The sequence below is a fragment of the Carassius auratus genome, unplaced genomic scaffold, assembly GCF_003368295.1.
Source record: "Carassius auratus strain Wakin unplaced genomic scaffold, ASM336829v1 scaf_tig00014320, whole genome shotgun sequence".
NCBI lineage: Eukaryota > Metazoa > Chordata > Actinopteri > Cypriniformes > Cyprinidae > Carassius > Carassius auratus.
The window spans coordinates 1-26,900 of record NW_020524491.1 but is presented as its reverse complement, the minus strand read 5'-3'; the positions used below and the strand labels follow the sequence as shown (position 1 = coordinate 26,900).

At 37.5% G+C, this 26,900-nt stretch overlaps 1 protein-coding gene, 1 long non-coding RNA gene and 1 pseudogene across 3 annotated transcripts in view; 2 read left to right on the top strand and 1 right to left on the bottom strand.

Annotated features, from left to right (window-relative positions):
- The window catches only part of LOC113074368 (band 4.1-like protein 1), a 34,575-nt gene extending 11,809 nt beyond the window's left edge, over nucleotides 1-22,766 (top strand). The window contains exons 2-12 of one of the 2 annotated variants that reach the window (XM_026247204.1): nucleotides 6,076-6,143; nucleotides 6,302-6,466; nucleotides 11,564-11,668; nucleotides 13,511-13,553; nucleotides 13,639-13,714; nucleotides 15,379-15,597; nucleotides 16,140-16,227; nucleotides 18,677-18,829; nucleotides 19,859-19,956; nucleotides 20,382-20,557; nucleotides 22,055-22,766. In XM_026247204.1, the coding sequence (XP_026102989.1) occupies nucleotides 6,093-6,143; nucleotides 6,302-6,466; nucleotides 11,564-11,668; nucleotides 13,511-13,553; nucleotides 13,639-13,714; nucleotides 15,379-15,597; nucleotides 16,140-16,227; nucleotides 18,677-18,829; nucleotides 19,859-19,956; nucleotides 20,382-20,557; nucleotides 22,055-22,464 (1,584 nt within the window). In that variant the 5' untranslated portion in view covers nucleotides 6,076-6,092 and the 3' untranslated portion in view covers nucleotides 22,465-22,766. Of the gene's footprint in view, nucleotides 1-6,075; nucleotides 6,144-6,301; nucleotides 6,467-11,563; nucleotides 11,669-13,510; nucleotides 13,554-13,638; nucleotides 13,715-15,378; nucleotides 15,598-16,139; nucleotides 16,228-18,676; nucleotides 18,842-19,858; nucleotides 19,957-20,381; nucleotides 20,558-22,054 lie in introns of both variants that reach the window. The other variant, XM_026247203.1, reaches the window with a different exon arrangement.
- On the bottom strand, nucleotides 6,474-9,765 carry LOC113074369 (uncharacterized). The gene is made up of 3 exons (XR_003280634.1): nucleotides 9,509-9,765; nucleotides 7,526-7,650; nucleotides 6,474-7,272 (listed from the first exon to the last, which is right to left on the bottom strand). It is a non-coding gene; the product is annotated as an uncharacterized LOC113074369 (long non-coding RNA).
- Nucleotides 22,767-23,906: 1,140 nt separating the features above from the next.
- Nucleotides 23,907-26,896, top strand: LOC113074370 (uncharacterized; annotated as a pseudogene).
- Nucleotides 26,897-26,900: the final 4 nt, after the last annotated feature.

The following is a 26,900-nucleotide window of genomic DNA, read 5'->3' as shown; positions in this document are numbered from 1 at the left end:
AATAAGGTTCCATTAGTTAATGATAGCTAATGTATTAATTCTTGTTAATTCACAGTGCATTAACTAATGTTAACAAGCACATCTTTTGATTTTAACAATGCATTAGTAAATGTTGAAATTAACATGGACTAAGAAGACTAAATACTGTAGAAGTGTTGTTCATGCTTAGTTCACGTGAACTAAAGCAGTTAACTAATGCTAACTAATGAACCTTATTGTAAAGTTACCAATATGATTATTTCATTAAGTCTGTCAATAATCATTGCAATCAGCTGAAAAACACTCTTTACAGTTCATGATTTTGTTGTAAATGGTTGGAGGAATATGGAGTGCTTCTGCTTTTGGATGCAAAATATTTTAGTAAAATGTTATATTTTAGTAAGAACTATTGTACATCATTTTATTGTGCTCCATGTGTTTGACCTGTATTCACATGCTGGTGCTGATTTCAAGTCACGTCTTTTAACAGAGATTCATTTTGCATGTTGAAAAATGGAAAAACGTGAACTGAAATCTTTTACAGATACGACCATATGATGTAAATTGTGTGCTTAAAACAGCTTAGAACAATTTACTCAAAATTCATAGTCTCATATTTTAACAAAAGGAATTGGAAACCATTTTTGAAAACAAGCACTATTGCAGTTCCAGTTGGTGCCACTAGACATGCAGAAATGTAGAAATTACTTTGTAGCATGTCCCAACTTACGGTTTGGTAAAGTTATTGTTTATGCTAAGATAAAGGCTCTGACATTTTTCTGTACTGGATGAGAAAAGTGTAATATATTTCCAACAATGTTGTCAATTAGACACTTACAATCATTTAATTCAAAAGATGAGAGAAATTATGTAAGCATCTTTAAGCGTAAACAAATCTCCACTGCCATTACTCTGCCAAGTACTGACTAAATCATTATCTTGCAATACTTGTCAAAAAAGCATTTTAACATTTAACACAAATCTAAAATGCCATCGATCTTTACAGCATCTGAAATCGTGCAAATTTGAACTTGTTTAGCATCAACAAGGATATGAATAAAACCCCTTGAGGATAAACAACTAGACAGAAAAAAAGAGAGGAGCAGAACCACCCCATGTTGAATTCCTTATTATCTCTCCCGGCCTGCTGATTAGGTGTGTATTGACCAGAACAGTCCTTCATGTATAATGATCAGGGGGTGAAACAGATGACATTAGAGAAACGAATCTCATGCATGCTGTTTCATTAACAGAGAGGCCCGATCTCTGACAAAGCAATGCATTTTATCTCGCCTTTTAATCCTTTACTCATTATTCTTCAGTGAAAAGCCCTCACTTTGACTTTGTATTTGACTGCCCATGTTTACAAGATCATGAAGGAAGGATTCTCCATAAACCTACAGTACAATGACATGGCACGATTTTTTCCATATTCTGTTGAAGGTAACCGGATTTGCTCAAGTTTGCCAGGTTAGTGATACTGAAGGTTATGGTTAATTTCGGTTCCAGATGTTAAGGAACACATACTTGGAAAAATCATGATTGCCATTTCTTTATTGAACATTGCTTATGATATTTCTGGCTTGATATCATACTTTTTCCTTAGTAATGACACCAAAAGTAAACCCCATATTTGAATGAATGAATAAACGAGGCATTTATATGGGGCGTTTTTTTTTCTCCTCAGAATAATAGAAGTACAATCAGTATAATATGCTATATGATGAAGGTTAGGGGCATCAAATAATGGAAAGATATTATTATTATTATTTTTTTTTTGAAGCTCTTAGGTGGGGAAGTAAACTAAGTAGAATTGTATATTTTGAGTTATCTGTTAATATATATATATATATATATATATATATATATATATATATATATATATATATATATATATATATATATATATATATGTGTGTGTGTGTGTGTGTGTGTGTGTGTGTGTGTGTGTTATATACACTGCTGATATATATATACACTGCTGTGCAATTATTTTGATGAGCTTTTCCACACCAGTCTACTAATGTGCTATTGGAAGTTTTATAAGGACTCGAAATCTTAAACGGCACATTAAAACAAAACAAACTGTGATTGTTTTCTTCTTATCTCAGTCAGACAGCCTATTCATGTCTAAGTCCTGCTTCATAAAGGTTGCTTCAGGCCCTGTCCTGGGGTAAGGATAGTTCACTCTAAATTGAATGGTTTCTCATCATTTTATGTTGGACAACAACATTAGACCTCACTGACTTGCATTGTATAGGCGAAATCGTGATAGGCTTTTTGTGAGAACTTCACTTTAAGACTCAGATTTCTTATTAACCATTATTAATTATTTATTTTGATGATAGGGGTAGGTTATAGTTTGGAAAAGGTTAAAGTTAAATGACTAAGTGTTAAAGAACACTTAATTGGAAAAAAGCACAATTGCCATTTCTTTATAAAACTTACATTTATCAGACGCTTTTATCCAAAGTGACTTAACGTGCATTCAGACTATACTTTTTTTTTATCAGTATGTGTGTTCCCTGGAAATTGAACACACAACCTTTTTCACTACTAATGCAATGGTCTACCACAGAGCCACAGGAACCTTTATTAAAATGTTAATAACTGAGTCTCATACCTTTGCCTTAAAGTACATCTTTATCTCAGAATAATGGTAGTTCAATCAGTATAATTTGCTAACCCCATTATCAAAAAGGCTGCATATCACAATTGTGCGTCATTCTTTGAACTGAAGTGTATAAAGATCTCAGACGGCGCTTTACAGTGAGTCGGTTTTTTCCCAGAACTCTTCCAGGTGTATGAACTCAAAAGAGACCTATTACAGTCGAGATGTGTCGGCATTTGCATAGCATTTGAGCTGAGGAGGATCAGTAGCTCTCTGAATGTTAGGAACAAGGGACGGTGGGCCAGATGTTCTGCAATTCATCTTGTGCTCTTTCCAAGAGCCGCAGTTTCCTGAATATTTATCTCTGGGAGTTTTTAATGCTCATATAGATCCACACACTGTCATTTTCTGAAGTGCTTAGTTGTTGGTCTTTTTAATCTCCTCAGATACGTTTCTTGTAGTGCATATTGGCATGTGTGTGGTTTGAAACACGACAGCATTAAATCCTAATACAAGCATCTGGATGTAAAATGTTAATCTCGGCTTTTCAATACTACGGTTACTAATGCCACATTATCCGTCATCTGTTTACAAGAAAGATGTAATTATACAGAGGAATTAAAGTGTCAGTTATCAGGTAGCAATAATTTGGTTGGCATTTTTAAGCAAGTGTTCTCTCCTTGTCTCTTTGAACTGCACCTCTGTCTCCTCTCCACCTGTCTAGTATTTATTCAGAAGCTTCCCATATGTTAGAAGGGGAATACATGATCTATGTCTTTTTAATGAATGCATCATCAGAATCAGAGAATAATTTTTTTACATTATTTTAAGCAAAGTGCAGACCTGTGGCAAGTGTAACAAATCTATGGCATCTTTTGGTAAAATAAACATTTATATGTACCAAAAGTACAAATAAACTAACAACATTTTGGGTTGCAATCTAAAGAATGGATGTAAACATACTAAAATGTGTTAAAGAGAACCGAGACTGTTAAATTCTTATTACACTTTTGCGAAATTCTAATCTAAATAAAAAAAAGTTAAAATAACATGCCAGTCAGTCATTTCGTCTGCTTATCTATCTAAGATTTGGAAAATGCTTTATCGGAGAAAATACTTTAACCATGAAGTTTATTAGTATTCATAGGCTGAAATGATTATGTCCTTCTACTAGTATGTCTCAGTATTTCTGCAACAAAAAAGAAATCAATTCCTTTTGACTCAAAAAGGCTCACATTTCATTACATTAGCTCTGGGTGAATTGTGTCTATTAATTATGTTCTCCATTTAATTTAGTTGGATTTCGTTGTAGTGTGTTTTGTTGTGTCATTTATTCATAGTGGTTTTCTTCAGGCTGTTGTGCTATGGACACAGTGAAATGTTTTTTTTCTTTTTAGCTTCGGCAAGGTTGACTGAGATTTCAGCAGAGATGGGCTTGTTTCATTAAAGGCAGTGTAGGTGAAGTTTATTTTAATTTTAATTGTAATGTTTTATCTCGCAATTCAGATTATGACTGAATTTCAGAATTGCGAGATAAAACATTGCAATTAGCATTTTTAACAAAACAAGCTCCCATATGTCACTGCTACTCTGTGATCATTTTGTGGTAAGTTTCATCATAACTTGAGTTTTAATGGCCCTTTTGAAGTGGCTTGACGAGTAAAGTTTTGTATTTTGTGTTAACCCATGTTTCCTGTTGAAACAGGAAGTGTGGGTGGGGCGTATCAAAAGGCTTGTCCCAGTATTTTTTAAATAGCCAATAGGCTTTATTTATATCATAACTATGACTCATGTTACTTTAGTAGCTGGCAACAAATAGTTTTAGGGGGAGGGGCCTGCTTGTTCTAGAGAGCATTTGATTGGACAAAATTCTGTGTAGTGCAGGATGAGTCATCAATATTTTTAATCCATTTTTTGTCCAGATGTGAACGACTTCAAATTTTAAATTGTGTAATATGCTAAAAATGAATTTTATCAACATTTATGAGTTTTAGCATATAGATGGCTTTAAAGCCAACAGAGATAGTCTTTCAGGGTCTTTAGAATTTAATTATTTATTTTTCATCTTCACATTTCAATATATGAAATCATATTTTTGATGCTGCATCTCCCGTCAGTGTCTATAAAACTGCCTATCAATAAACTCAAATGTGTTTTGCTCACATGGGCCGGTTGTTTAGATCTGACATGTGATGTTTCCTGATCCTGATCTTCTCCCCATCATTTCTTGTCCTCTGTTCCATGAATAAAATCATCAAGAAAGCTCAGACCCTCAAGACCGTAACAGTTCAGCTAAAATAATTAAAGCATTAAGTCCTCCATTACGGCAAAATGCAGAGCTTCAGTTAAAACCGGTTAATTGGTAAAAGAGATAAGTCAGCGACCAGAGATAAATGTATAGATTAGCCGTTTAATGGACTGGCTGTTTGTCTTCTGACTGAATCACGTGTGCATCTTTGGATAGCACTTAAAGAGAGCATTATGAACATTTGCATGGCCAAATGGCGAGGTTTGTTTGTTTGAACTGTGATCCTTATATTGAGTGATATTTGGAGAATTTCTACGGGGGAGATATTTGGGGCTTTTAGTAGCACAGCGTGGTGCAAATGAATGAGATGGAAATGAAGGCAATTAGCATATTCACAGTGGTATCAAACTGTCAGGCTACGACACCTAAACACCATTAAACACCGAAAACTTTTTTACTTTCTATATCCATCTTTCTCACTTTAACAGAGATCGCAAAGATCTCTATTCTGGAGAAAGAAAAATAGCTTAGTTAATAAATAAAATGCTTTCATTGTACTCATTTCATTAAGTGCTTCATTTTAAGATAGTAAATCTGTTTACACAAACTGTATCACAGCTTGTTGATTTATTAATACGAGATCATCGCTAGCTAATTATACTTATGGTGCAGACACGTAATGTTTTCATTGTTTCTCATGACCATGTGCCAATGAACACATTCCCTGCACTGTAATTCACCAAATGTCCTCTTCCAGGAGCTTCAGTAGCTTGAAGAAACAGTCAAACAGACCCCATCCTGGTCATTTGGTGACTAACTATGAAACATTTGGTCTGCAGATCACATAAACATGTCGCATTACAGCTCTTTAGATAAACCAGCAGATGCTTTTGTTGGTTCTTCATCTATCGAATCATATTAAAGGCGTAGCCTAGTTCACATAAAAATTTAAATGTCAAATTATTTAATAACCTCATGTTGTTCCAAACCCGTATGGCTTATTTTATGGAATGCAAAATATTTTTTAAGAATAAATAACTCCTCATTGCAATCAAAGTGATTAAGAGACTTGAAAGAAAGTATCACTGTTGTGTTGCCAGCAGTCAAATATACAGCATTTATATGTTCATTAGACCTGTTAGGCCTATAAAGAAATTAATACAAAATGAATATGGTCGGGCAAGAGGAAAGTTTAATCTGTTTAACAAATTTGTTTTAATCTGTTTTATTGCTTTAGGACTGCAAGTGATTGCTATGTCAGAGAAAAGTTCAGCCGCAAAGAATACAGCAGACGGAGGTTATACGGTAAGCCTAAGATCTATCATTTATTAAATATTGTTCCTTATAATATGTTTGACTATGCCATGCAACTTTATATAATTCGGAATTCAAGAAACATCTTTTCATTGCTATTGAACACTTAACCATTTTTTAAACGATACTCTTTGATCACTTCTATCCAGGATCACGATTCAAAGATGTCGGATGAGCACAGAGACACGGATGACTCGTCGGAAAAAACGCCTAGTAGGATGTCCAGATCCCCGCAGAAATCCTCCAAAAGACCAAAGACTGCACCTGTGAAAGTCACACTGCTTGATGGATCTGCCTATGAGACTGGGGTGGAGGTACAGAAGTTGCTTGCGTGCGCTAAAACTAATTTGTGTTGTTCTGTAGAAACATGGTGCCAGACCTCTAGGGCTCTCAGCTATTTCACATACTGTTCTCCAGTAGTGCTGTATTCCCCCCTGCATAGACAGATAGATTAGCTGAGATTCTTCCAGTAGAGCCAGGCAGTTTTGCTGAACAAAAAAAAAAAAAATGATATCCTGATTTTATGTATTTGTCATTGTGTTTATTTTCAATCACAAGAAACGATCATTTGAATGCATATTGGGAAGAAATGACTTGTTTTCAACACTGATGATAAAAACAAGAAAATTTTCTTGCAGAAAATCAGCATATTAGACTGATTTCTGAAGGATCGTGTGACGCTGAAGACTGAGTAATGATGCTGAAAATTCAGCTTTAACATCACAATAGCATAGATACTACAATAATGTCAGTATGTCTAGAACAAAAAATTACAGTGATGTTCTTGTGATCCCTGGACCCTCATTGGAATTTCACAGCCCTGCTCTGCAGCTCCATGTTGCCTACCGCAGTGCTTCTGGGAATTACAGCACATGAGATATGACTGCTAGTGTGGGCTGATGGGGTGGGGGTGTTCATTGATAGGTGAAAAGCCCTCCCACACTAGCAGCTCTCCAGGGAGTACCACATACTGTTCTGAGATCAGTGCCATGTCTGCCTGTGTGCCCCAGGGGTCTGCCGGCTGATGGATTTCCTGGGAGTTTTCAGACATGACTGGGGTCTTATTCGCGGCTCTCTGGTAGCTTCTCCCCTCCATTTGCCATTACTGATGCTGCAGCACCTGCCGAGAGAAACAGACTGTTCATTCCAAAGGTCAAAGGCCGCCAATACTTCCAGTCTTCTACGCTTGGCTGAAGGGGGGGGGGGGGGGATGGGAAATCTATAATGGTGACATGTTAGTGCTCCCATGGAGTAAATAATACTACAGCCTTTCTGAGAAGATTATACCAGGCTTCTGTGTTAGTCACCCTTGGCTAAATTTCACACTGATTAAAAATCAAACAAACAAACAAACCAAAAAAACATTTACTCACCCTCAGCTTTGCTCTGGTTTAGTTTCAAACGTGTATGACTTTATTTCCTCCACAGAACACAAAAGGAGGCACAATGTCCACTCTGCTCTTTTGGATAAAAAAATTGGATCAGTACTACCAAACACCTAAAGGACAAAAAACAGAGTAATAGTAGGCAGTATAACAAGTGGCTGATTCTGAAGGCTCACAATCGTGTTTGCAGTCATGTTTTGTGAGCATGTGAACAATCAAATGCATTTAAGCTTAAATGTCAAAATATTGGATCATAATGTCATTGTCTAGCACAGTTTTTATTAAAGGGGATATTGGAAGCTCTTTTTCCACAAGATGGTATGATTCTTCAGGGTCTTCATGAAATGTCTGCATATTACTTTGGTTAAAATTCCTCAGTGATTGTGCAAAACAACATCTTTTTACCTTGTCAAAAACAGCTCTGATCACAGTGATCCGTTTCAGTCAGTGTTGTGCCTGAATGCGTTCATTGAACGATAGTTCATGAACTTGTTCATATTTTGGGCGAACGTGAACTGAACGTGCTGTATTAATGCCTGATGAACGTTACTGTGAACTCGTTCATTCTGGTGTCTGTGAACGGCATGCTCTATCCGGTAAACTTCGTTCAATAGGGTGTCAGATTTCTATAGAGCCTTCCAGGCGAAAACCCGACTAAAACACACAGTAAACAGGTCTTAATATGTAGCGGAAAAACACCCAATCTGGCAACACCACCCATGTCGCACCGCCGTCCGCTGCATGCGTAACGCGTCATCAAAAAAACTAAACAAAAAAAAGCATGGAGGCGACAGCAGCATGTTGCAAGAAGGCGTATGGTCATTTAAAAGAATTTCATTATGTTTATGACAAGGTCGGTGAGAATGGGAGACAAAGCATTAAAGCAACAATGGGGAAATGCTGTCCCCTCAATGCTAATGTAAACCCTGGTTGGATAAGGATTCAAAATTGGATATGAAGATGAAATCTGACGCATAGCTTCATTGTTAAAACTGATAAAATAATTGATGTCTCTGATTCTATATGGGCTGTGGCAATAATTTAGAACAAAATTTTGTGGTTTGAACTATGAACTGAACTAGTTCATTTTAAAATTTGTGAATTGAACTTTGAACTAGTTCATGTAGAAAGTGAACTTTCCCAACACTGGTTTCAGTGCATGTCTCTTTTAAATGTTCAAGAAAATCACATAATAAACCATCTAATACCAAATCAACACAAAATTAAGCTTAAAAATCTTTTTTTACTGTTTACTTATTTTTTTTCTACCTATGTCAGCTTTTTTCTATTATTTATATGCTGTTTGCGCTACTTCTTTTTAAATTGTTTAGTAGTACTTAATGAGTGAACTGTCCCTTTAAATATCTGATGTCATTGCTGGAGCAACTGCTTATTCTTGAGTCGATCAAAAGACAGAGAGATGCAGAGAGATCTCTCTGTGAACATTTCATGCATTCTTTTATGTCACATCATCAATATTAAATATCTTTGCCCTCAGAAATCCCTAGATAAACACAGCAGAGAACTTCTCATTACAAGCTTTGCTGAAGGAAGCAAACTGTGAACATACAGTACTGCCTAACATCACTAATGCCAACAAGTACAGTACTATTGTTTGTCAAAGCTCAGAGTACATTTTGCACCTTGGGAAACATAAAAAGTGAGACCCTGAAGTGCATTGTATTTTGCTATAAAATAAAAACCATGACATTTCCTTAACATAACAATATAATGTGCTGGTGTAATTGAAGGCCTCCCTGTCTAACTTAAGAAGCCTTTTTATGGTAGAACACCCACTCTCTCTTTTTCTCCCCATCTTAAAAAAAAACCTTTTGCATCAGCCAAGAGAGGCCAGGGAACGACACACACACACACACACACACACACACACATTCACGCACACACGCACGCACACACACACACACACACACACACACACACATGCAGAGTCTCACACACATAAAAGCTCACCAATTCTGTTGCCATGGAAACAGCTGCGATGTATCCCTGTCGCCGCGGGAAACGGGCTCCCTGGGCGTCGAGTGCTCAGTGTTTCTGTAGAAAGGCAAAGCCAGAGCTGGTGTCTCAAGCATGTTGCATATGCCACTCTGTTGTGCAGAATAACAGGGTGTGGTCAGAAAGACACACAGATGCTTAGCCGTGACTGAAAATTCTATGAAGTTTTTGTAGAAACGGCATGTAAGTGTTCATTTCTTAAGTGTTTAATGTAACAAAGGATTATTTTCTTAGTTTAATTATTTATCTTCATGACTATTACCTAAACATCTTTATATATGTATTTATATTTTTTATGTACATATATTATCACCAAACTCTTTATATAAAGGTGGATATTGAAGAATAAATAGAATTATAACTTTATCTGCATATATAAATTAAAAATGTAATAATATTTATGCATTTAGCAGACACTTTTATCCAAAGCGACTTACATGGCATTCAGGCTAACAATTTTCTCCTAACATGTGTTCTCTCGGATTCAAAACCCCAACCACTTACAGCTTAGTAAAATAAAAATTCTGTATTTTTGAGCTTGATTAGTTTGATAATTAAACAATCATCTACAACCTCCACAAGGAAGGTAAGCCACAGAAGGTCATCGCTGAAATGGCTGGCTGTTCACAGAGTGCTGTATCAAAATATATTCATAGAAAGTTGACTGGAAGGAAAAAGTGTGGTAGGAAAAGGTGCATAAGCAACAGGGGTGACCACAGCCTTGGGAAGATTGTCAGGAAAAGCTGATTCAAGAACTTGGTAGCGCTTTACAAGGAGTGGACTGAAGCCGGAGTTAGCACATCAAGAGTCACCACACTCAGACGTCTTCAGGAAAAGAGCTACAGCTGTCACATTCCTAGAACCAAGCCACTCCTGAACCTGAAAAAAAAAAAACGTTAAATGCATCTCACCTGGGGTAAGGAGAAAAATAACTAGACTGTTGTTCAGTGATCAAAAGTCCTCTTTTCAGATGAAAGTAAATTTAGCATTTCATTTGGAAATCAAGGTCTGGAGTCTGGAGGAAGACTGGAGAGGCACATAATCCAAGCTGCCTGAAGTCAGGTGTGAAGTTTCTGAAGTCAGAAAGGATTTGGGGTGCCGTGATGTCTACTGGTGTTGGTCCATTGTGTTTTATCAATTCCAAAATCAGTGCAGCCATCTACTGTACCATGAGATGTTGGAGCACTTTATGCTTCCATCGGCTGACAAGCTTTATGGAGATGCTGATTTCCTTTTCTTCCTTTCGTTTTAGTTTTCCTAAGCTATAAGTTATAACCATCAGAATTAAAACAAACTCTTGAAATATTTTTTTGCAGTGAATATAGAATATAAGAAAGTATTTTTTTTTATTAAATTATACAAAATAAATAACTTTTCCATGATTCTGTAATTTGTTTAGATGCATATATATATATATATATATATATATATATATATATATATATATATATATATATATATATATATATATATATATATGTATGCATGTATGTATCTTGTATCATTGTAAAATGAAAACTATATTTTTGTTCTCCTCTAATCTGTTAAACGTGACTGTAAGACATGAACATATTAAGATATTATAAACATCAGCATCATGATTTTCCTGTAAAGCTGCTTTAAAACTTTGCTGATGGACTCGACTTGACTTGATTTATGTGCTAATGTTATCACTGACCCAGCAAATGGATAGAAACCAAACTGATAATTTACATTATAGCCTAAATATTAATGTCTTGCTTGTGTACAGCGTATTTGGGGACTCTCAGCCTCCTAAACGTTACAAATATTGCATTTATTGCATTACAATCTTAAAAACATCTTTGCTTTAACTCAGGTATTCTAATTTACTCAAGGGTAATCAAGGATAATTTGTCCCAGTCAAGAGACTTGAGGCACTCCTGACTTTGATTAAAATTGGAAGGGGCAACATTTTCTACAATGACGAACACTAAACCAATCTCTTTTCTCTTGTGCTCTTTCTCTGTACTTGCTCATCTGTCTATACAGAAGCTCTGTAAAGGACAGGTGTTACTGGATATGGTGTGTGAACATCTCAACCTCCTGGAGAAGGACTACTTTGGCCTAACTTTCAGTGACACAGAGAGCCAAAAGGTCAGAGTTCACCTCTTACATCCTCCCATCATACTATTTCGCTTGTAACTTAACAAAGCACATATTAGTGACACTTTATTATTATTATTATTATTCCAGCTTGTGTAACTTGAGAAAGTCTTCCACTGTCATGATGTTATGGTGCTTGCAAACTTGCATTTCTTAAGGCAGAAACTTTAAATAATGCTAGGAACATAATCATGAAAAACATCACGCTAGAAACATGCTAGCACCATGTTAAAACATGGAAAAATGGTAAAGCATATTAGCATGTTAACAACAGAAAACATGCTAGATACATGGTAACAAAATGTTTAAACATACTACAGTAGCAATGAGTTGAAACATGTTAGCAACATGTTAAAACATGCTACCATTGTGCTAAAACATGATAGCAATCTGCTACAACTATAGCAATGTTTAGTTTACGAATGTAAAACTACTACTTGGCATTTTTGAACTTAAAGCTTTTTAAACTACACTTCATTATTTCAAGTCAAAGTCTACAAATTTTAGTATCTAGATTTATTTTATCACAATCATAGAAACACAAGTGCATATAGCTTTACCGTTTACTGCACTTTGTTATTCGTCTAGCAATTTACCTATAGAGCAAAAAAATAAATAAAGTCTCAATCATTCAAAGAAAACAGTTCACTTCCATGTTGCAGAATAAAGATAACTGCTACTACCTCATGAGGTAGTATTTTTTCAAAGGTCCAGAATGTTTCGGGGGTGGGACTTGGGCACTGAACATGCTAGCGCCTCCGTCCAGGACTGGGAGAAGCAGTGACATGCAGTCCTACCAATCACCAGACTATTTGCCTAATCTTCACAGTATTTTATGCCACAATGGAAACACAGACACCAACAGGTCTGGGGAAAAAATGTTCCTAGGACAAATTGTTCCAGGTATTTGTGGTGGAAAAGCGGCTTAGGAAACAGGGGATGTTGCCCAGTACAAGTGATCTCATTTTAACAAGAGCATCCTTTTGCTTTTCTTCTATTCCCACTACCACAACCTCTCTATATATTTGATTGATGGAAATGCTCTGAGGAACTTCCCAGTCCTAGTTTAGCCATAAGGACCCTGCCTGCACCACCTCAGCTGTTCCAGTCTAGTTCCACTTATCTCTTTTTCCCAGCTGAGGCTCTTGTGCCTGCTGCTATGGTCAGCGGGATTGTTCCCGGGTCAACAAATCAGCTCAAACTGCAGTTTGAAAGGTAAATGATTTCCATTTGAAAACCACATGATTCAAGCATGGGAAGTGACACCTGAGGAGAGCACAAGGTTTGTTAGAGACTCTTGTAAAGGCAGTAATGGATCCGGAAACAGAAATGAGCCATTTTTCAAATCTAATGGAGAAAATTAATATTAAAGTATCAAGACATCTGCAGGCAGGGTGGACAGATAAAAATAACCAGGCTTTAAGTGGAAATATCTTGGGTTTGACTTGTCTGTACAGCAAAGGAAAATTCAACCCTGCTTCTACTTGTATCGTTGTTAATTTTTTACATGTATCAGTGTTCATTTATGAATACTGGTACTGTAAGATGTGAATGAGAATGTGCTTTTCATCTTCTCTGGACTGAGTTGAGCTGGCATTAAACATTTTCGTGTGTCCCCAGGCTTTGGGTGACCTTACTGGAGTGCGGTCTGCCAGAGATGACATTTATCTACTCTTTTAGTGCTCCTGTGGCTGCAGAATATTAATGCACTGACCATTTTACAGAATATGTATGAGGTGATTGCTCCTGCTGTGGAGGAGACGGGGCTGAAACTGCGGCATTTGCTTATCAATGTGCCCTGCCTGATAGAGGAATTTTTGTTCTCTCTTTCAGAATTGGCTGGATCCTTCAAAAGAAATCAAGAAACAAATCCGCAGTAAGTGTAGAAAAATAAGATACTACGACTTGGTAACCTTGGTTGCTTGAATATGATGAAAGTGTGTATGTCTGATTGTTTTTAGTGGGTCCGTGGCATTTCTCCTTTGCTGTCAAATTCTACCCTCCAGATCCATCTCAGCTGATTGAAGACATCACACGGTGAGTGTGTTGTTCAAATATCTTAAAGCTGAAATTAATAATTTCTGTGCAAAAATAAAGTTTATGAAACACTCTCACTGTCTGGCATTGGTCAGCAAAACAGTCCCACTCCAAATGAATGCTATTGGTTGAGACAGTGCCGGTCATAATGATTTGGACCCAGGAAATGGACCCAGAAATTATAGCTGTAAACTGCATATTTTTTCAGAAAAAAAATAAATAAATTATAAAAAGGTTTTTGAAGGAGAGAAGGGTGGAAACTTGATGGATGTCTTGAAGTCCATTCCACAACTTTGGAGCCACAACTCTGAAATATCTGGCTCCCATAGTCACCAGACTAAACTTAGGAGTGACCAACAATCCCCCACTAGAAGATCATAAGGAGCGAACAGGTGCATAAGGCTGAAGTAAGTCAGATAAATATGTAGGACTAACGTTATGGAGAGCTTTGTAAGAATTAGTACGTTGAAGTTTAAACGCAGTGAGACCGGAAGCCAGAGAGGGTGATAGAGGATTTGAGTAATGTGCTCGCTCTTTCTGGTGTGAGCGGGCTGCAGAGTTTTGAGCATACTGTAATCGTTTTATATTTTTAGCTGAGAGGCCATAAAGAAGTGAGTTACAGTAATCTAGTTGAAATGTGACGAAGGCATGAATTACAGTTTCAGCGTCCTGCTGTCTGAGAGAGATATGAGAGTCATTATGTAGGTGGAAAAAAGCTGTCTTTACCACTTTACCAACGTGATCATTAAAGATTTCAAACTGTCATAGAGGGCATGATCAAATAGTTCACTCTCACCCTCCACTTGTTCCAAACCTGTGTGACTTTCTTTCAGCTGTTGAATGCAAGAAAATGTAGTTTTTGAAGAATGATAGTAACCAGACAGCTGACAGTAGCCTTTGACTTCCATAGTATGAAAAAAAAAGACTATGGAAGTCAATGGCTATCCTCAACTGTCTGGGTACTAACTTTCTTTGAAATATATGATTTTGTGTTCAGCAGAAAAATAAACTCATACAGGTTTAGAACAACATGTGCGTGAGACATTTTCATTTTTGGATGAACTATCATTTAGCTAAATTTAAACAATAAATTAAATACAATTATTCCTGTGACTCTACACAGGGCAAGCAGTTTTGAGAACCAAGGGATTATTATTTATAACAATTGAATAGTTCGTATAGATTTTTATATTAAAGATACAAGATTGAATCTTGAATCTTAATAACAGTTTGTATAGATTTTTACATTAAAGATATATAAAAGCTAAAAATGTGATTACAAAAATGATCATATTATAGAATAATTTATAAGTTGTCCTTTGTGGAATTTAAAAATATGAAATTAATATTTAATTTCCATGGTTAATTATTTATACGCATTGCATATTAGACTTCCAAGACTACTACAGATGAATCACTTAGCATTTCTGTTATATACAAATAAAGTACATTTTAACGCCCCGTTATGCATGTCACAGCTATATATCGGCATCTTGAGACCTGGCCTGCGTTCTATATATACAGTATATGGACTGCCTGGTAATCTAAATAAATCATGAAAGGTATAATCCAAGTTATCAAACTTGTGCTTATGAAAAGATTGCACAATGCAGTTTAAATGTACTAACTCTGGCTATGATGTGATTGTGTGTTTGTGTGGACAGGTATTACCTGTGTCTGCAGCTGAGGGAGGACATACTGTCAGGTCGTCTGCCCTGCTCGTTCGTCACTCATGCTCTGCTGGGCTCGTATGCTGTTCAGGCCGAGCTGGGAGACTATGACCCAGAGGAACACGGGCCAGACTACATCAGCGAGTTCCGCTTCGCCCCCAATCAGACCCGTGAGCTGGAGGAGAGGGTGATGGAGCTGCACCGCACCTACAGGTGACCTGCAGAGGGAGCAGCGATTACCAGGGCTGTCCATTCATTAAAAAATGTAGTCCTGTTAATTACATGACATGCTGATTAATTAAATGAATCCTAATTTATCAGTGTTTGCTGAGCAAGTCCCCCAAATGAAGATAACCTAAATTCATTACATTATTATGGCAGACGATAAAAGCTTTGAATAGATTTTAGAATCTTTATGTTCATGCATTGTTTATGTCCTGACACAGTTCAGTCATTTTTGCAGTACGTTTGTCAGTTTGTCCAAGTCTGGGCTCACATAAAATATCACATTTAAATTGCTCTGACAGTAAGAAAAATTCCTTGATGCGTTATTTACTTAGTGTCTTCATTTTATTTTTATAATAATATATAATAATAAATGTACACTAAATGATAATTTAAACTAAATTAACACATTCAGTTGATAGCTCTAGTAAACAAGCAGCATGACGATAAAATATCTCAAATATATTGCAACATATATTTTTATACAAACTGTTTATTTAATTATTCTCCAAATGATGATCTGTTACCAGGGGCATGAGTCCTGCAGAGGCTGAAATCAACTTCCTGGAGAATGCTAAGAAACTCTCCATGTATGGCGTTGATCTTCATCATGCTAAGGTATGATGCTGTTATTGATTTATTTTTTAAGATGTGTCTACGTTGTATATGGAACATTATTAACTGTATGTTTGTTGCACAGGCGATTCTAGTTTAGGAGGACTTCTGCCCACTGTATTTCACTGTATTAAAAGTTAATTAAATTCATTCTTCTTACCTTTAAAAGGTCTTAAATCTGAACAGAAAGTCTTAAATTGATAAAGTCATGGCATGGAAATTTGCATGCATTTTAAAAAATGAATAACTATATTAAAGAGCCACACAGATGGGAAATCAAAAATTACCTGTATTACATTGTATGAGGTAGCTGTCCATCAGTGTAAACAATGTGCAAAGTAATTAAACCAGAAAGTACATGATTTATAAAGTTATTGGCCTCTAAAGTAAGGAGTCGACTCTGAATCGCTGAAACGAGTCGCTATAGATTTCAAATCTTTTGCCCATCTCTATGTACGTCACTAGAACATTTTGCATAATAATCTCCGCCTACCTTCTTGGGAGAAACAAAACTACTCTGAGCTGCCCCACCTCCCACACAGACGCTCTGGTTAGCAGTTGGTGTTATAGCATCGTGTCGAGGAGACAGTTGATATGAATCATTTTCCCCTGATAACCCCAAAAAGAACTTAAATTACACTTTCAGTTTTAATCGTACAGATAAGAGCAATACATCAATCGAATCTGTAAAGGGTCTACTTTTTTTGGATACAGACATAACTTTGTGCACTTATAAAATAAAGATAACAAACAAGATGCGCTGTCTGCAGCCTTTGTCTGTGCTGATCGTCATGTACAAACACGTCATTAAAATAAAGTGTAACTCCGTGAATATTCAACGAAGAGACATGAGAGAGATATCTATAGAAAGCTTGACATGTCTACTAAGATGCGCTGTCTGCAGCCTGTCTGCGCTGATCGTCATGTACAAACACGTCATTAAAATGAAGTGTAACTCCGTGAATATTCAACGAAGAGACATGAGAGAGATATCTATAGAAAGCTTGACATGTCTACTTTAAAACTAAACAACTGCCGAAAACAGATATTCTGTGATAAAGTAATCCATATGAAAACAACGCGATGTCCGTTTTTCACGTCTCCCTTCATTATATCTAATGTGACCACGCCCCCGCGCTGAACGCGCTATTCAGATTCAAACTGAAGCGCGCGGCTTGAATACACCCACACAGAAGAAAAAGCAGCGAGACTGTTATTCAAGTGTTTTATTTTACTGTTTGCTTCGCGATGAGAAGAATAAGACATAATTCACCCCAAAAAGATGCTAACGCATTGTTTACTGTGAAGTTGTGTGCGGAACAACCAGTCAAAACTGACAATGTCAGTTGACCAATCAGAACACAGTATTCTACCGAAAGGTGTGGTTTAAGGAAACTGAATCTTTTGAACAGCTTTGCGCGAACCGTTTGGGGATCTCTGAGAATTGAGGTAATTTTAAAATGATATTTTGACAAAATTACAATGTTTTTTAACCTTGGATGGATTTAAACCTGTTTAACAGGATTTATAAACAGTGATAGGAAGCTTAGAATTTTCATCTTACTGGCTCTTTAAGGTTTTTTTTTTTTTTTTATCAAATCAGGATACATTGAAATATTAAGAAATTGAGCAAAATTAAGTTAAGAGTTATGTTCAGTTATGTAAATTAAGAGTTAATAGTTAAAACAATTACAAATACAGTATCTATCTTGTAAGTGGGGTATGAAAACTTTTCCTTTATTTTAGTGTTTTTGATTTTTGTGAAATGAATTAAAAAATGTTAGATACTGGTTGGAAGTTGTATTTTCAAATTCTGAAGTTTTGCTAATACAACATATTGACACAGAACATACACAAAATATATATTGATGCACTGTGGTTCCTTTTGTGTACTTGGTCTTAAAAGTCTTGCATGTATCTTCATAAAACCTGCAGAAACCCTGATAATGTAACTGTTTTTGCACATTTAAAAAAAAAAATTAAATAGGACAATTGACTGGATACATGTATTAACAAAAACAATGAGAAAAAGGTGATTCACCAGCCTAACACTTCAAACAAACACTGGGCCAGAAATTGCATTTATATTAGTTCTATTAACAAGTAAAATGAATTTGCACCAGGATGCCTTAACTTTAGATGTACACACGCCCTTTGCAAGATACTGATGTCAAAAAGTATTTTCTCCTGCCTTTTGAAAGTAGATTATTTATTTTGCCTCACCAGCTGTGCAGGATTACATGGTTATTTGTATTTTATTATTTGGATTTAACAGTGTTTTCCCTGCGGTGCACCGCCCCATTAGAACATACCTCTGATCCAATTGTGCAATTTTACAGCCTCAGACCCCTTAGGATGAAATTCTGGAATCAGCCCTGGTTCAAAAGTCTGAAACTGAAATAAAACCTGAGCATCTGAATGTGTCTGTGTGTGTACTGTATGTGTTTTAAAGGACTCTGAAGGCATTGACATCATGTTGGGGGTGTGTGCCAGTGGCCTCTTGATCTATAGAGACCGGCTGCGTATCAACCGATTCGCCTGGCCCAAGATCCTTAAAATATCCTACAAGAGAAGCAACTTCTACATCAAAATCCGACCTGGAGAGGTAGAGAAAAAGGTCTTTTGAGATTTTCCAGGTTTTTCTTGTTAGATGCATGTTGAAGCATTAGCTAGATAAGGATGCCGTACAGAGACTTAAGCTGGGGGCGAGAAAATGGGCGGATAATCAAGATGATGTGGTTTTATTAGAAAAGAATGAGACGTTTTTTTTGAGTGTTTGAAATCACTATTCAGGCTTGCAAATTACCCAGTTCCCTGAAGACTGATGTGGGTGTTCTTCCACTGTTTCGCACAAAGAAATGAAATAATTTTAAGTGCATTTCTAATTATGCCACTTAAAAAAATGCCTTTAATTATGTCTCAAGAAACACTGGTTATATTGTTTGAGGTTCCGCTCTTTAGTGGTTGTTAGCTTGCTGGGTGCGGAAAGGATGAGAGTTTTAAAACATTGGGCTGAGCTGTGAAATTTTTTTGCCTGGTGGGCACAAAGACAGAAAGAGAAGCAGAAAATGAGTAGAGATGGGGTGAGGAGAGAATTCAATCCGGAGAGAGGCTAGAAAGAAAGCAAAGTAAGTTGCAGAGGTCTTTATTAAATGCTAAGGATTCTGCAGTCTGCATTTAGAGGCTTATCATCTTTTATTTCCCTCTCACAATGGGATTCTTGCCTTTGTTTAGCACAAAAGCATGACGTTTCTTTGACTCTGCCCGTTATGTATAAGGGTCAGATATGAATGTAACAGTAAGCAATATCTCAATGGCTTTATTCGGGATGCCTCACTGTTCTGCATCTTATCAACACAACAGGCTCCATTCTGTGGACTTTAAGCTTTTAGATATTAATATTTACTCTCATTCTTATGCTTTTTCTCTGCAGTATTCTTTAGAAATTCTGGTTATGTTTTGTTTGGATAAATGAAGGCTTGCAGAACTGTGCCCTGTTGGTTGATTTGAGCTGTAGCAGCACACGTTTTACACCTTGTCAAATCTCCTGTCAAGTAACACGTTACCACTCTGCTTTCCCTTCACACCCCCCACTTCCTCCCCATCACATGCCCACACTCCCCTGCACCCCCAGTATGAGCAGTTTGAGAGCACCATTGGCTTCAAGCTGCCCAACCACCGTGCCTCTAAGCGCTTGTGGAAAGTCTGCATTGAACATCACACATTTTTCAGGTAGGCGCTCACTGTCCTAGTGGCACAACACAGAGCACAGTCTTTTTTAAATGTGAGAATGCAGGTGTTTTGGTCTCGTTTTTTTTCTTTATGCCTTGGTTTATTGTCTCAGACAAGACTATTCTTTTTAAACTTTTTTCGTTCTTGTTCAGTTCCAGTTAATCAAAATGAACAACTTATGTCTTGGACCAACAGATCTTAGTCCCGATCTATGCCTTAAAGGGTCTAGTTTTATTCTTAGGGAGTCTGGATTTGATTTTGGGTATAAGGGGATCTAATGTTTGTCTTGGAGTCTTTTGACTCCAGTTCAAAAATGACATTTAAAAGTGCTGACAGACTTGACTTTTATAATGTTCAATACACTTTCATTCTATAATGCTACATGTTTTCTTCTGACATCATTTCTTACTTTTTTCCTCTTGTAGGTTGGTCTCTCCTGAGCCTCCTCCCAAAGGCTTTCTTGTGATTGGCTCAAAATTCCGCTACAGTGGGCGGACCCAAGCCCAGTCTCGCCAGGCCAGTGCTTTGATTGACAGGCCAGCTCCTCAATTTGAACGATCAATTAGTAGGAGGTACCTGCTGTCCCGCAGCATAGATGGAGGTAAGTATTTCCTACTTCAGTTAGCACCTCTATATTAGTTTTGATTAAGCAGCATCAATCCCATAGACTCCCCATGTTAAAATGCCCAAATTTACAGCAGATAAAACATGTAAAAAAAACATTTTGGCATAATTAAGGGCGTGGCCACTTGAGTAGTAGGTGGACTGCCACTTCTGCCACTGCCTTCGGGCTAGGTGGGTGTGGCTTCAGCAACCAGCTCCTGCCTTTTTGCCCTTTTTCGATGATCCAGGAGTGACGCGCTGCCAAGATGGTGATGTCCAGCTTCAAAAACACTCTTCAGAAAACTAGGGGTGATGTCACGGACACAACGTCAATGTTTTTATACAGTCCATGGGGGTGACCATCTAATTGTACATTTCTATTTTGCATTTTTATTTCTATTTCCAATTGCAGTTATATTTAATACAGACTTTTCATTACAAATTATAAACATAAAAGTTGGAGTGAAGCACTGAATTGAAAAAATAAACAATAATTGCAGAACGTGTCAAGATTTGATTTGTCTCCCTTTTGCTTTGATAGCAGCTGTACTCAAACTCCATGAACTGAACACAGGGAAGTCGTGGCCTAGTAGAGGGAAGTCGTGGCCTAGTGGAGGCCTAGTGGAGGGAAGTCGTGGCCTAGTGGAGGGAAGTTGTGGCCTAGTGGTTAGAGAATTGGACTCACAATCGAAGGGTTGTGAGTTTGAGTCTCGGGCTGGCAGGAATTGTGGGTGGGAGGAGTGCATGAACAGTGCTCTCTCCACCCTCAATACCATGACTTAGATGCCCTTCAGCAAGGCATCGAACCCCCAACTGCTCCACCCACTGCTCCGAGTGTGTGTTCACAGTGGGTGTGGGCGCCGCAGCATAAATGGCTGCCCACTGCTCCGGGTGTGTGTTCACAGTGGGTGTGTGTTCACTGCTCTGTGTGTGTGCACTTCGGATGGGTTAAATGCAGAGCACAGATTCTGAGTATGGGTCACCATACTTGGCTGAATGTCATGTCACTTTCACTGTCACTTTCACATTTGAGAATGATTCAAACAATATCTAGTGCTTCAAAGGAAAATAAGAACGTGGAAAAGAAACAGGACAAGAAACTTTTATTTCCTAGATTGCCCTAAATTCTAGATTTGTGGACTTTATTTCATTTAGCATTACTACATTAAAATACTGCTTTATTTCAGTAGGATTCCGTCATGAGTTTCCTGTGAGAGTGAAACAGTTCCCCTTTCAAATTTCACTCATGCTCGAGTTCACCCAAATTCACTGTTCTTCATGCATTGCTACACTATTGTCAGCGGACACTGGATCTTTTTTTGCCTGTGAAATTTTTATTTTTATTTTTGGACCCCACTGTATATATGTAAGGTCATCTACTTGAGACTCTCCTTTTAGATTTGAAGTGGACAGTGAAGGAATAGGCTACTACACCTGAGATGTCCACCCTGATTGGGTTTCTTACCCTACATGCTTTGCTTTTCTTCTGTTTCAGAGTCTGCATTAGGGGACACTTTGGACCGACTCTCCCAGCACACCTCCAGTGAGCCTGTGCATAGCCTTCCCAGAGATGAGCTGGACCAGGACTACCTTGAGCCCAGTCTGGATCAGGAGCTGGACCAAGATCACGAACAACCTGAAGACCAGCGACTTGAAAGTGACTCCACTCCATCTAAGACTGTGGAGCTCAAGGTTCGGTGCACACAACAGTGTTTAGAACCAGCTTCATTTCGTTATCTAATATGTTACTCAAGTATTCAATGGGAAAGAGGCAGATTTAAGTTCATACCGTCTTTGCGTTATGTGACAATATGTAAATGTTCTTCTGAGCAGATTCGAACAACTAGCTGCAAGAATTCAAATCATTGTTTAACTAACTCTCCCCTTGCAGTCCCTTTTGATTAAAACTGTCTCCCAATCCAAAACCTTTTCCTACCTTTGCTTTTCTTCTCCTCCTCTGACTTGATCTTAAATATATTTCAATGCCTGCCTGTTTTGTTGACATCTCTTCAGAATTTAACTTTCCAACCTCTCTACAAATGTGGCTGTACACTCACCTTCCTCTCCGTTTGCTAATTTCCTCAGTTTAATTCAGATTCTGCACTGTTCTCCCTGCTTCTAACCCTTCACTGCTGTCCTCTAACTATCGCTTCTTTCTTCATCTTCTCGTGGACAGAGGGAGGAGGCAGGCTCTCCTGTAGACTCTAAGACAGAGGTATTTTTAGAGTGATTTATCTATCTGTGTGTCTAATTTTCTGTCTGTCATTGTCTCAATTGCACTGTAAAGCTGCATACACACTGCTAGCATGGCTTTAGATAACTTCGAAAAATAGCAACGTGATTGCTGTGTTGTTAGCCACATGGCAGATCATATCATTTTCCAGCCTTCGTGGCTTTTCTTGAGATCCAGATGACACCGTTATTCGATGCTGGATCATATTATAGTTATTTGTTACGTATGTAAAGGAGAACTGTGATGTATAACATGCTTTGATTGGCTTAGTTTTTTGTCCCGCTTAAAATCAGTATGAAATCACTGCTGATACTGTATTTATAAACTGATAATACACATTCCTGGTCTTATTGTGTGCGATTCATCAGTTTTTTTTCATCAGTGTTATGTCAAAATGTAAAATGTAACTTCATCAGTCTCTAAAATTACTTTATCCTTTTTGTCACCCACGCTGTACTATCACAGAAAATAGCTGTTTAGGCATTGTTTTAGGCTATTGTTGTGCAGAATGGAACCTTTCTAAAATCTAACCAGTAGTTTATGCAATAATGTAATGCATCTAACATTAATATAAAATAATATAGGTTATAGCGGTAAGAATTAGTAACAAATAATGCTTATGTTTACAAATAACTCTTAAAAAGATGGCCTATCAATTCTGGGACAAATTTGCATCCTCTCCACAATCCAATGAACAATCACACACCCTACCGTTTTTCTTGTTGGATATAGTGTTGCGTTCACAGATATACAGAACATAACAGAAGTAAAAACGGGTGTGATTGCCATTTCATGTTGACTTTTAGAAATATATTGGGTCTTGTTCACTAACTGTAAACACAGGGAAAGAAAGGTATTATGCATAATATTAGAAATGGATTAAGTGATTGTACTAAGTACTATTTATTGTATTAAGTATTAAAACTGCATACAGTGCATGTGTATAGTATACTGTATACTGTAAAATGGTTTGTGTTTTAGAATCGAACACTAGAGTTGAAGGTATTTAATGCATGCTTGCACCTGTTGTGAATTTGGCTGAATTTTTCGCACTGTCAGCAACAGAGCTGATGTTTTGCCAAACTACTGCCCCGATTAGTCTGGTCTTAGCACCATGTTTGACTCAAAATACTTGCAGAACAGTCCATGTATTGATTTGTTCTGGAAAGGTTTTGAGGAGATTAAGGATGTCATTGGTGTATAGTTTATCTATGCCCACAGATATGCCAGTCTGCAACTTCATAAGACATGTGTGAGAAAAGAAAAGCTCAGGAGATTTGTGTCATTGAAATTTGATACAGTATGTTTCTCAATGTTTATGTGTCCTAAGACAACTCTAAACCTGTGTATCTGAGGCAGTGACACAAACCTCTTTCACTCTCTGTACTTCCATGGCTGATATCAAAATTTGTATGAAATTTCCTCTCTTCTGTTTGGCTGCCCGCTTTATGAATTCAACCATGCTCTGCCTCTCTGTCTTCACTACCGCACTTTTTCTCTGCCTCCGTTCCTTGGCTTGCACCACCATCCCCCTCCCCCCACCACCCCTTTATCCCAGTTGGACCAGGACTTGCCCCTACGTCTAAACAGGAGGTACTATTTCACATCGCTCAACTGCCTTAGATGTCACTCTCTGTAACTACACGTTGTTTTAGTTTCTCTTTCTTTTGTGTAATTTCTTTCTAGTGGAAGTAGCACAACACTGAGCTGAGATGCAGTCCATTTGACATCTGTTACCAACACCAGCATGTTCCATGTTTTATGTGCTGCTTTGTTGTCTTAAATGTTGAAGATGTACTGTAGTGATTCATAAAGAAGTGGGCTCAAATCATTTAGACAGATTTTTTGCTATGATCTGTAGGCATTCCGATATTTACTGTACACAGCATGTTAGAGTGTTGACTAAAAATTATGTTGCGTCTAAAATGGAGTGTCTAAGTGATAGAACAGATCATTTTATTCACGCATTTCGTATTGATTTATTGGAGTCTTCTATTATTTCAATGTGCATTTCTAACTGGGAGCTTATAACATCTGTTACAAGAATAGAACATGTGCCTGATGTTTGCATTTGCGTACTTATTATGCACTTACCCCCAGTTAGATAAACATTTGTAAACAGCTGTGCTGGTTTCCAGAAAGCCCTCACTTAAGTAATTGCTGAAGGTAAGTGGGTTCTACCCGATTGACCTGTTTGTTTTATAGCAGTTCCTGATAAACCAAGGACTGTGTTGCAGAAACATCAAGCCAGCATCAATGAACTGAAAAAGAGCGCTGAGAGAGCCCAACAGCAAACTGGTCCACAGAGAGAAACGTCTCTTGGAGCCTCATCTGGTAGCACTCCGGAGAAAAATCTGTGAGTAATTGGTACCTGCAAGGGATTGGTATGGCGTGGTGACTTTTTAAAAAGCAAGATGCTATATAATTAGTGTTATTTTGGTCTGATACTAGTTTAAGATTACTGTTGAGGATTATTCAGATTTATGTCAGTACGGTCCTCGGATTTAGTGTGCCTAATGCTTGATTCGTTATTCATGCACTCTTTTTTTTATGTAACTTAATCTCTCTTAAGTGGATGCTATTGAACATTTCATGTCATGGGCCCCTGGTCAAGTGCTAGCAGCAATTTTGAACTGTAATAGAATTTGGCTGGAGTGGTTCATTTGAACACAGCATGAACGCATTTTCTTTAATTAGTGTTATTAAGACAATGATATTGATCAATAAAAACAGCAAATGGCATTTTATGTACTTATGTAGACCAATGTCTCCCTTTTGTGTTTAACTTCAATACATCCATCCAACATTTTACATAAAATGTAACTTGATTACATTATTTTTTCCTCCTCAGATCAATGAATTTTATCTTGCATCATAAGATTTTCTTTTTATTATTCATTTTGCAAATATTTGCGCTATACAAATTACAGAAGAGGGTGTTGTTGGCATTGACAGGCCATTGAAACTGTTCACTCTATTGATATATAGGCCTCAGAGGATTCCGTATTGATTGAGAAGCAAGAAGGTTGTCAAAGAAACCTGCCCCTCACTAAAAACGATGAAAAGAGCAGGAGTCCTAGGGTAGCTTCATTAGCCACTGGATTCGACAAAGAGACAGAAGGCGAAACGAGAGAGAAAACCATCACCACACACAGTGACATAAGAATAAAACAAAGTGTAGCAAAAAGGAACTCAACAGAAACCATCCTATCACCAGAGAAGCCCCTGAGAAATCGCGCTAAAAGCCCTGGTTTAAGGTACAACCATTTCCAGGGTGCCAGTTCTTTGGAGGAGAAACCATTTGATAATGGGCACCCTCGGGACAGATCCTTGTCAGAGAATGTCATTCATACAAATGGATGCAATGAATATGAAACAGAGAGAATTTGGTGCAATAAAAAGTACATGGGAGTAACCAATAGAGAAGACAACACCACAAATCAAGACTTGCCAAGGTATGTAGTGAGAAGCTTCAGAGAGGCTTCTCCCAATGCAGCCATAGATAAATATATGAGAGATCAATATAATGAAAACCGGTGTGGTATATATATGAGAGATCAATATAATGAAAACCGGTGGGAGAGACAATCCTGTGAAACAGAAGCAAAATACACCAGAGCTACCTTACAGAAGCAAACATCTAATCCGGATTCCAAGAGTAAAAGCTCAATAATCCAGAGACATGATTCTACTGCAAGCGACTCATCACAGTCTGAGGTGAAACGAATTGTTCCACTGAAGCCTGAGAGGTCAAAGAAGTTGAAAGGCAGTAAAGGAGCCAAGCTGCAAGGACAACCAAATGAAAAAGCATTTCAGGAACATTTGATCAAAGTGAAGATACCAAGTCTAAGGTAGAGCAAGTTGGGTTTGAGAATGCCCTGGACAGCTTGTCACAGCTCAAAAACTCTGCAGTTGTAGAAGGCACTGGAACTTTTGCCAAGCATGACTGGGCAAGTAATTGTCACAATAGGGAAGTCCGAGAATATAGCCGTCAGTCTCTTCAAGACAGGCCCCAATTAAGGGATCTCAAGAACAATGCAGACCACAGACTTAGTATAGAACAAGATCAGTATCTTTTTTGAAGATCCACTGTTTATGTTTGACTTTC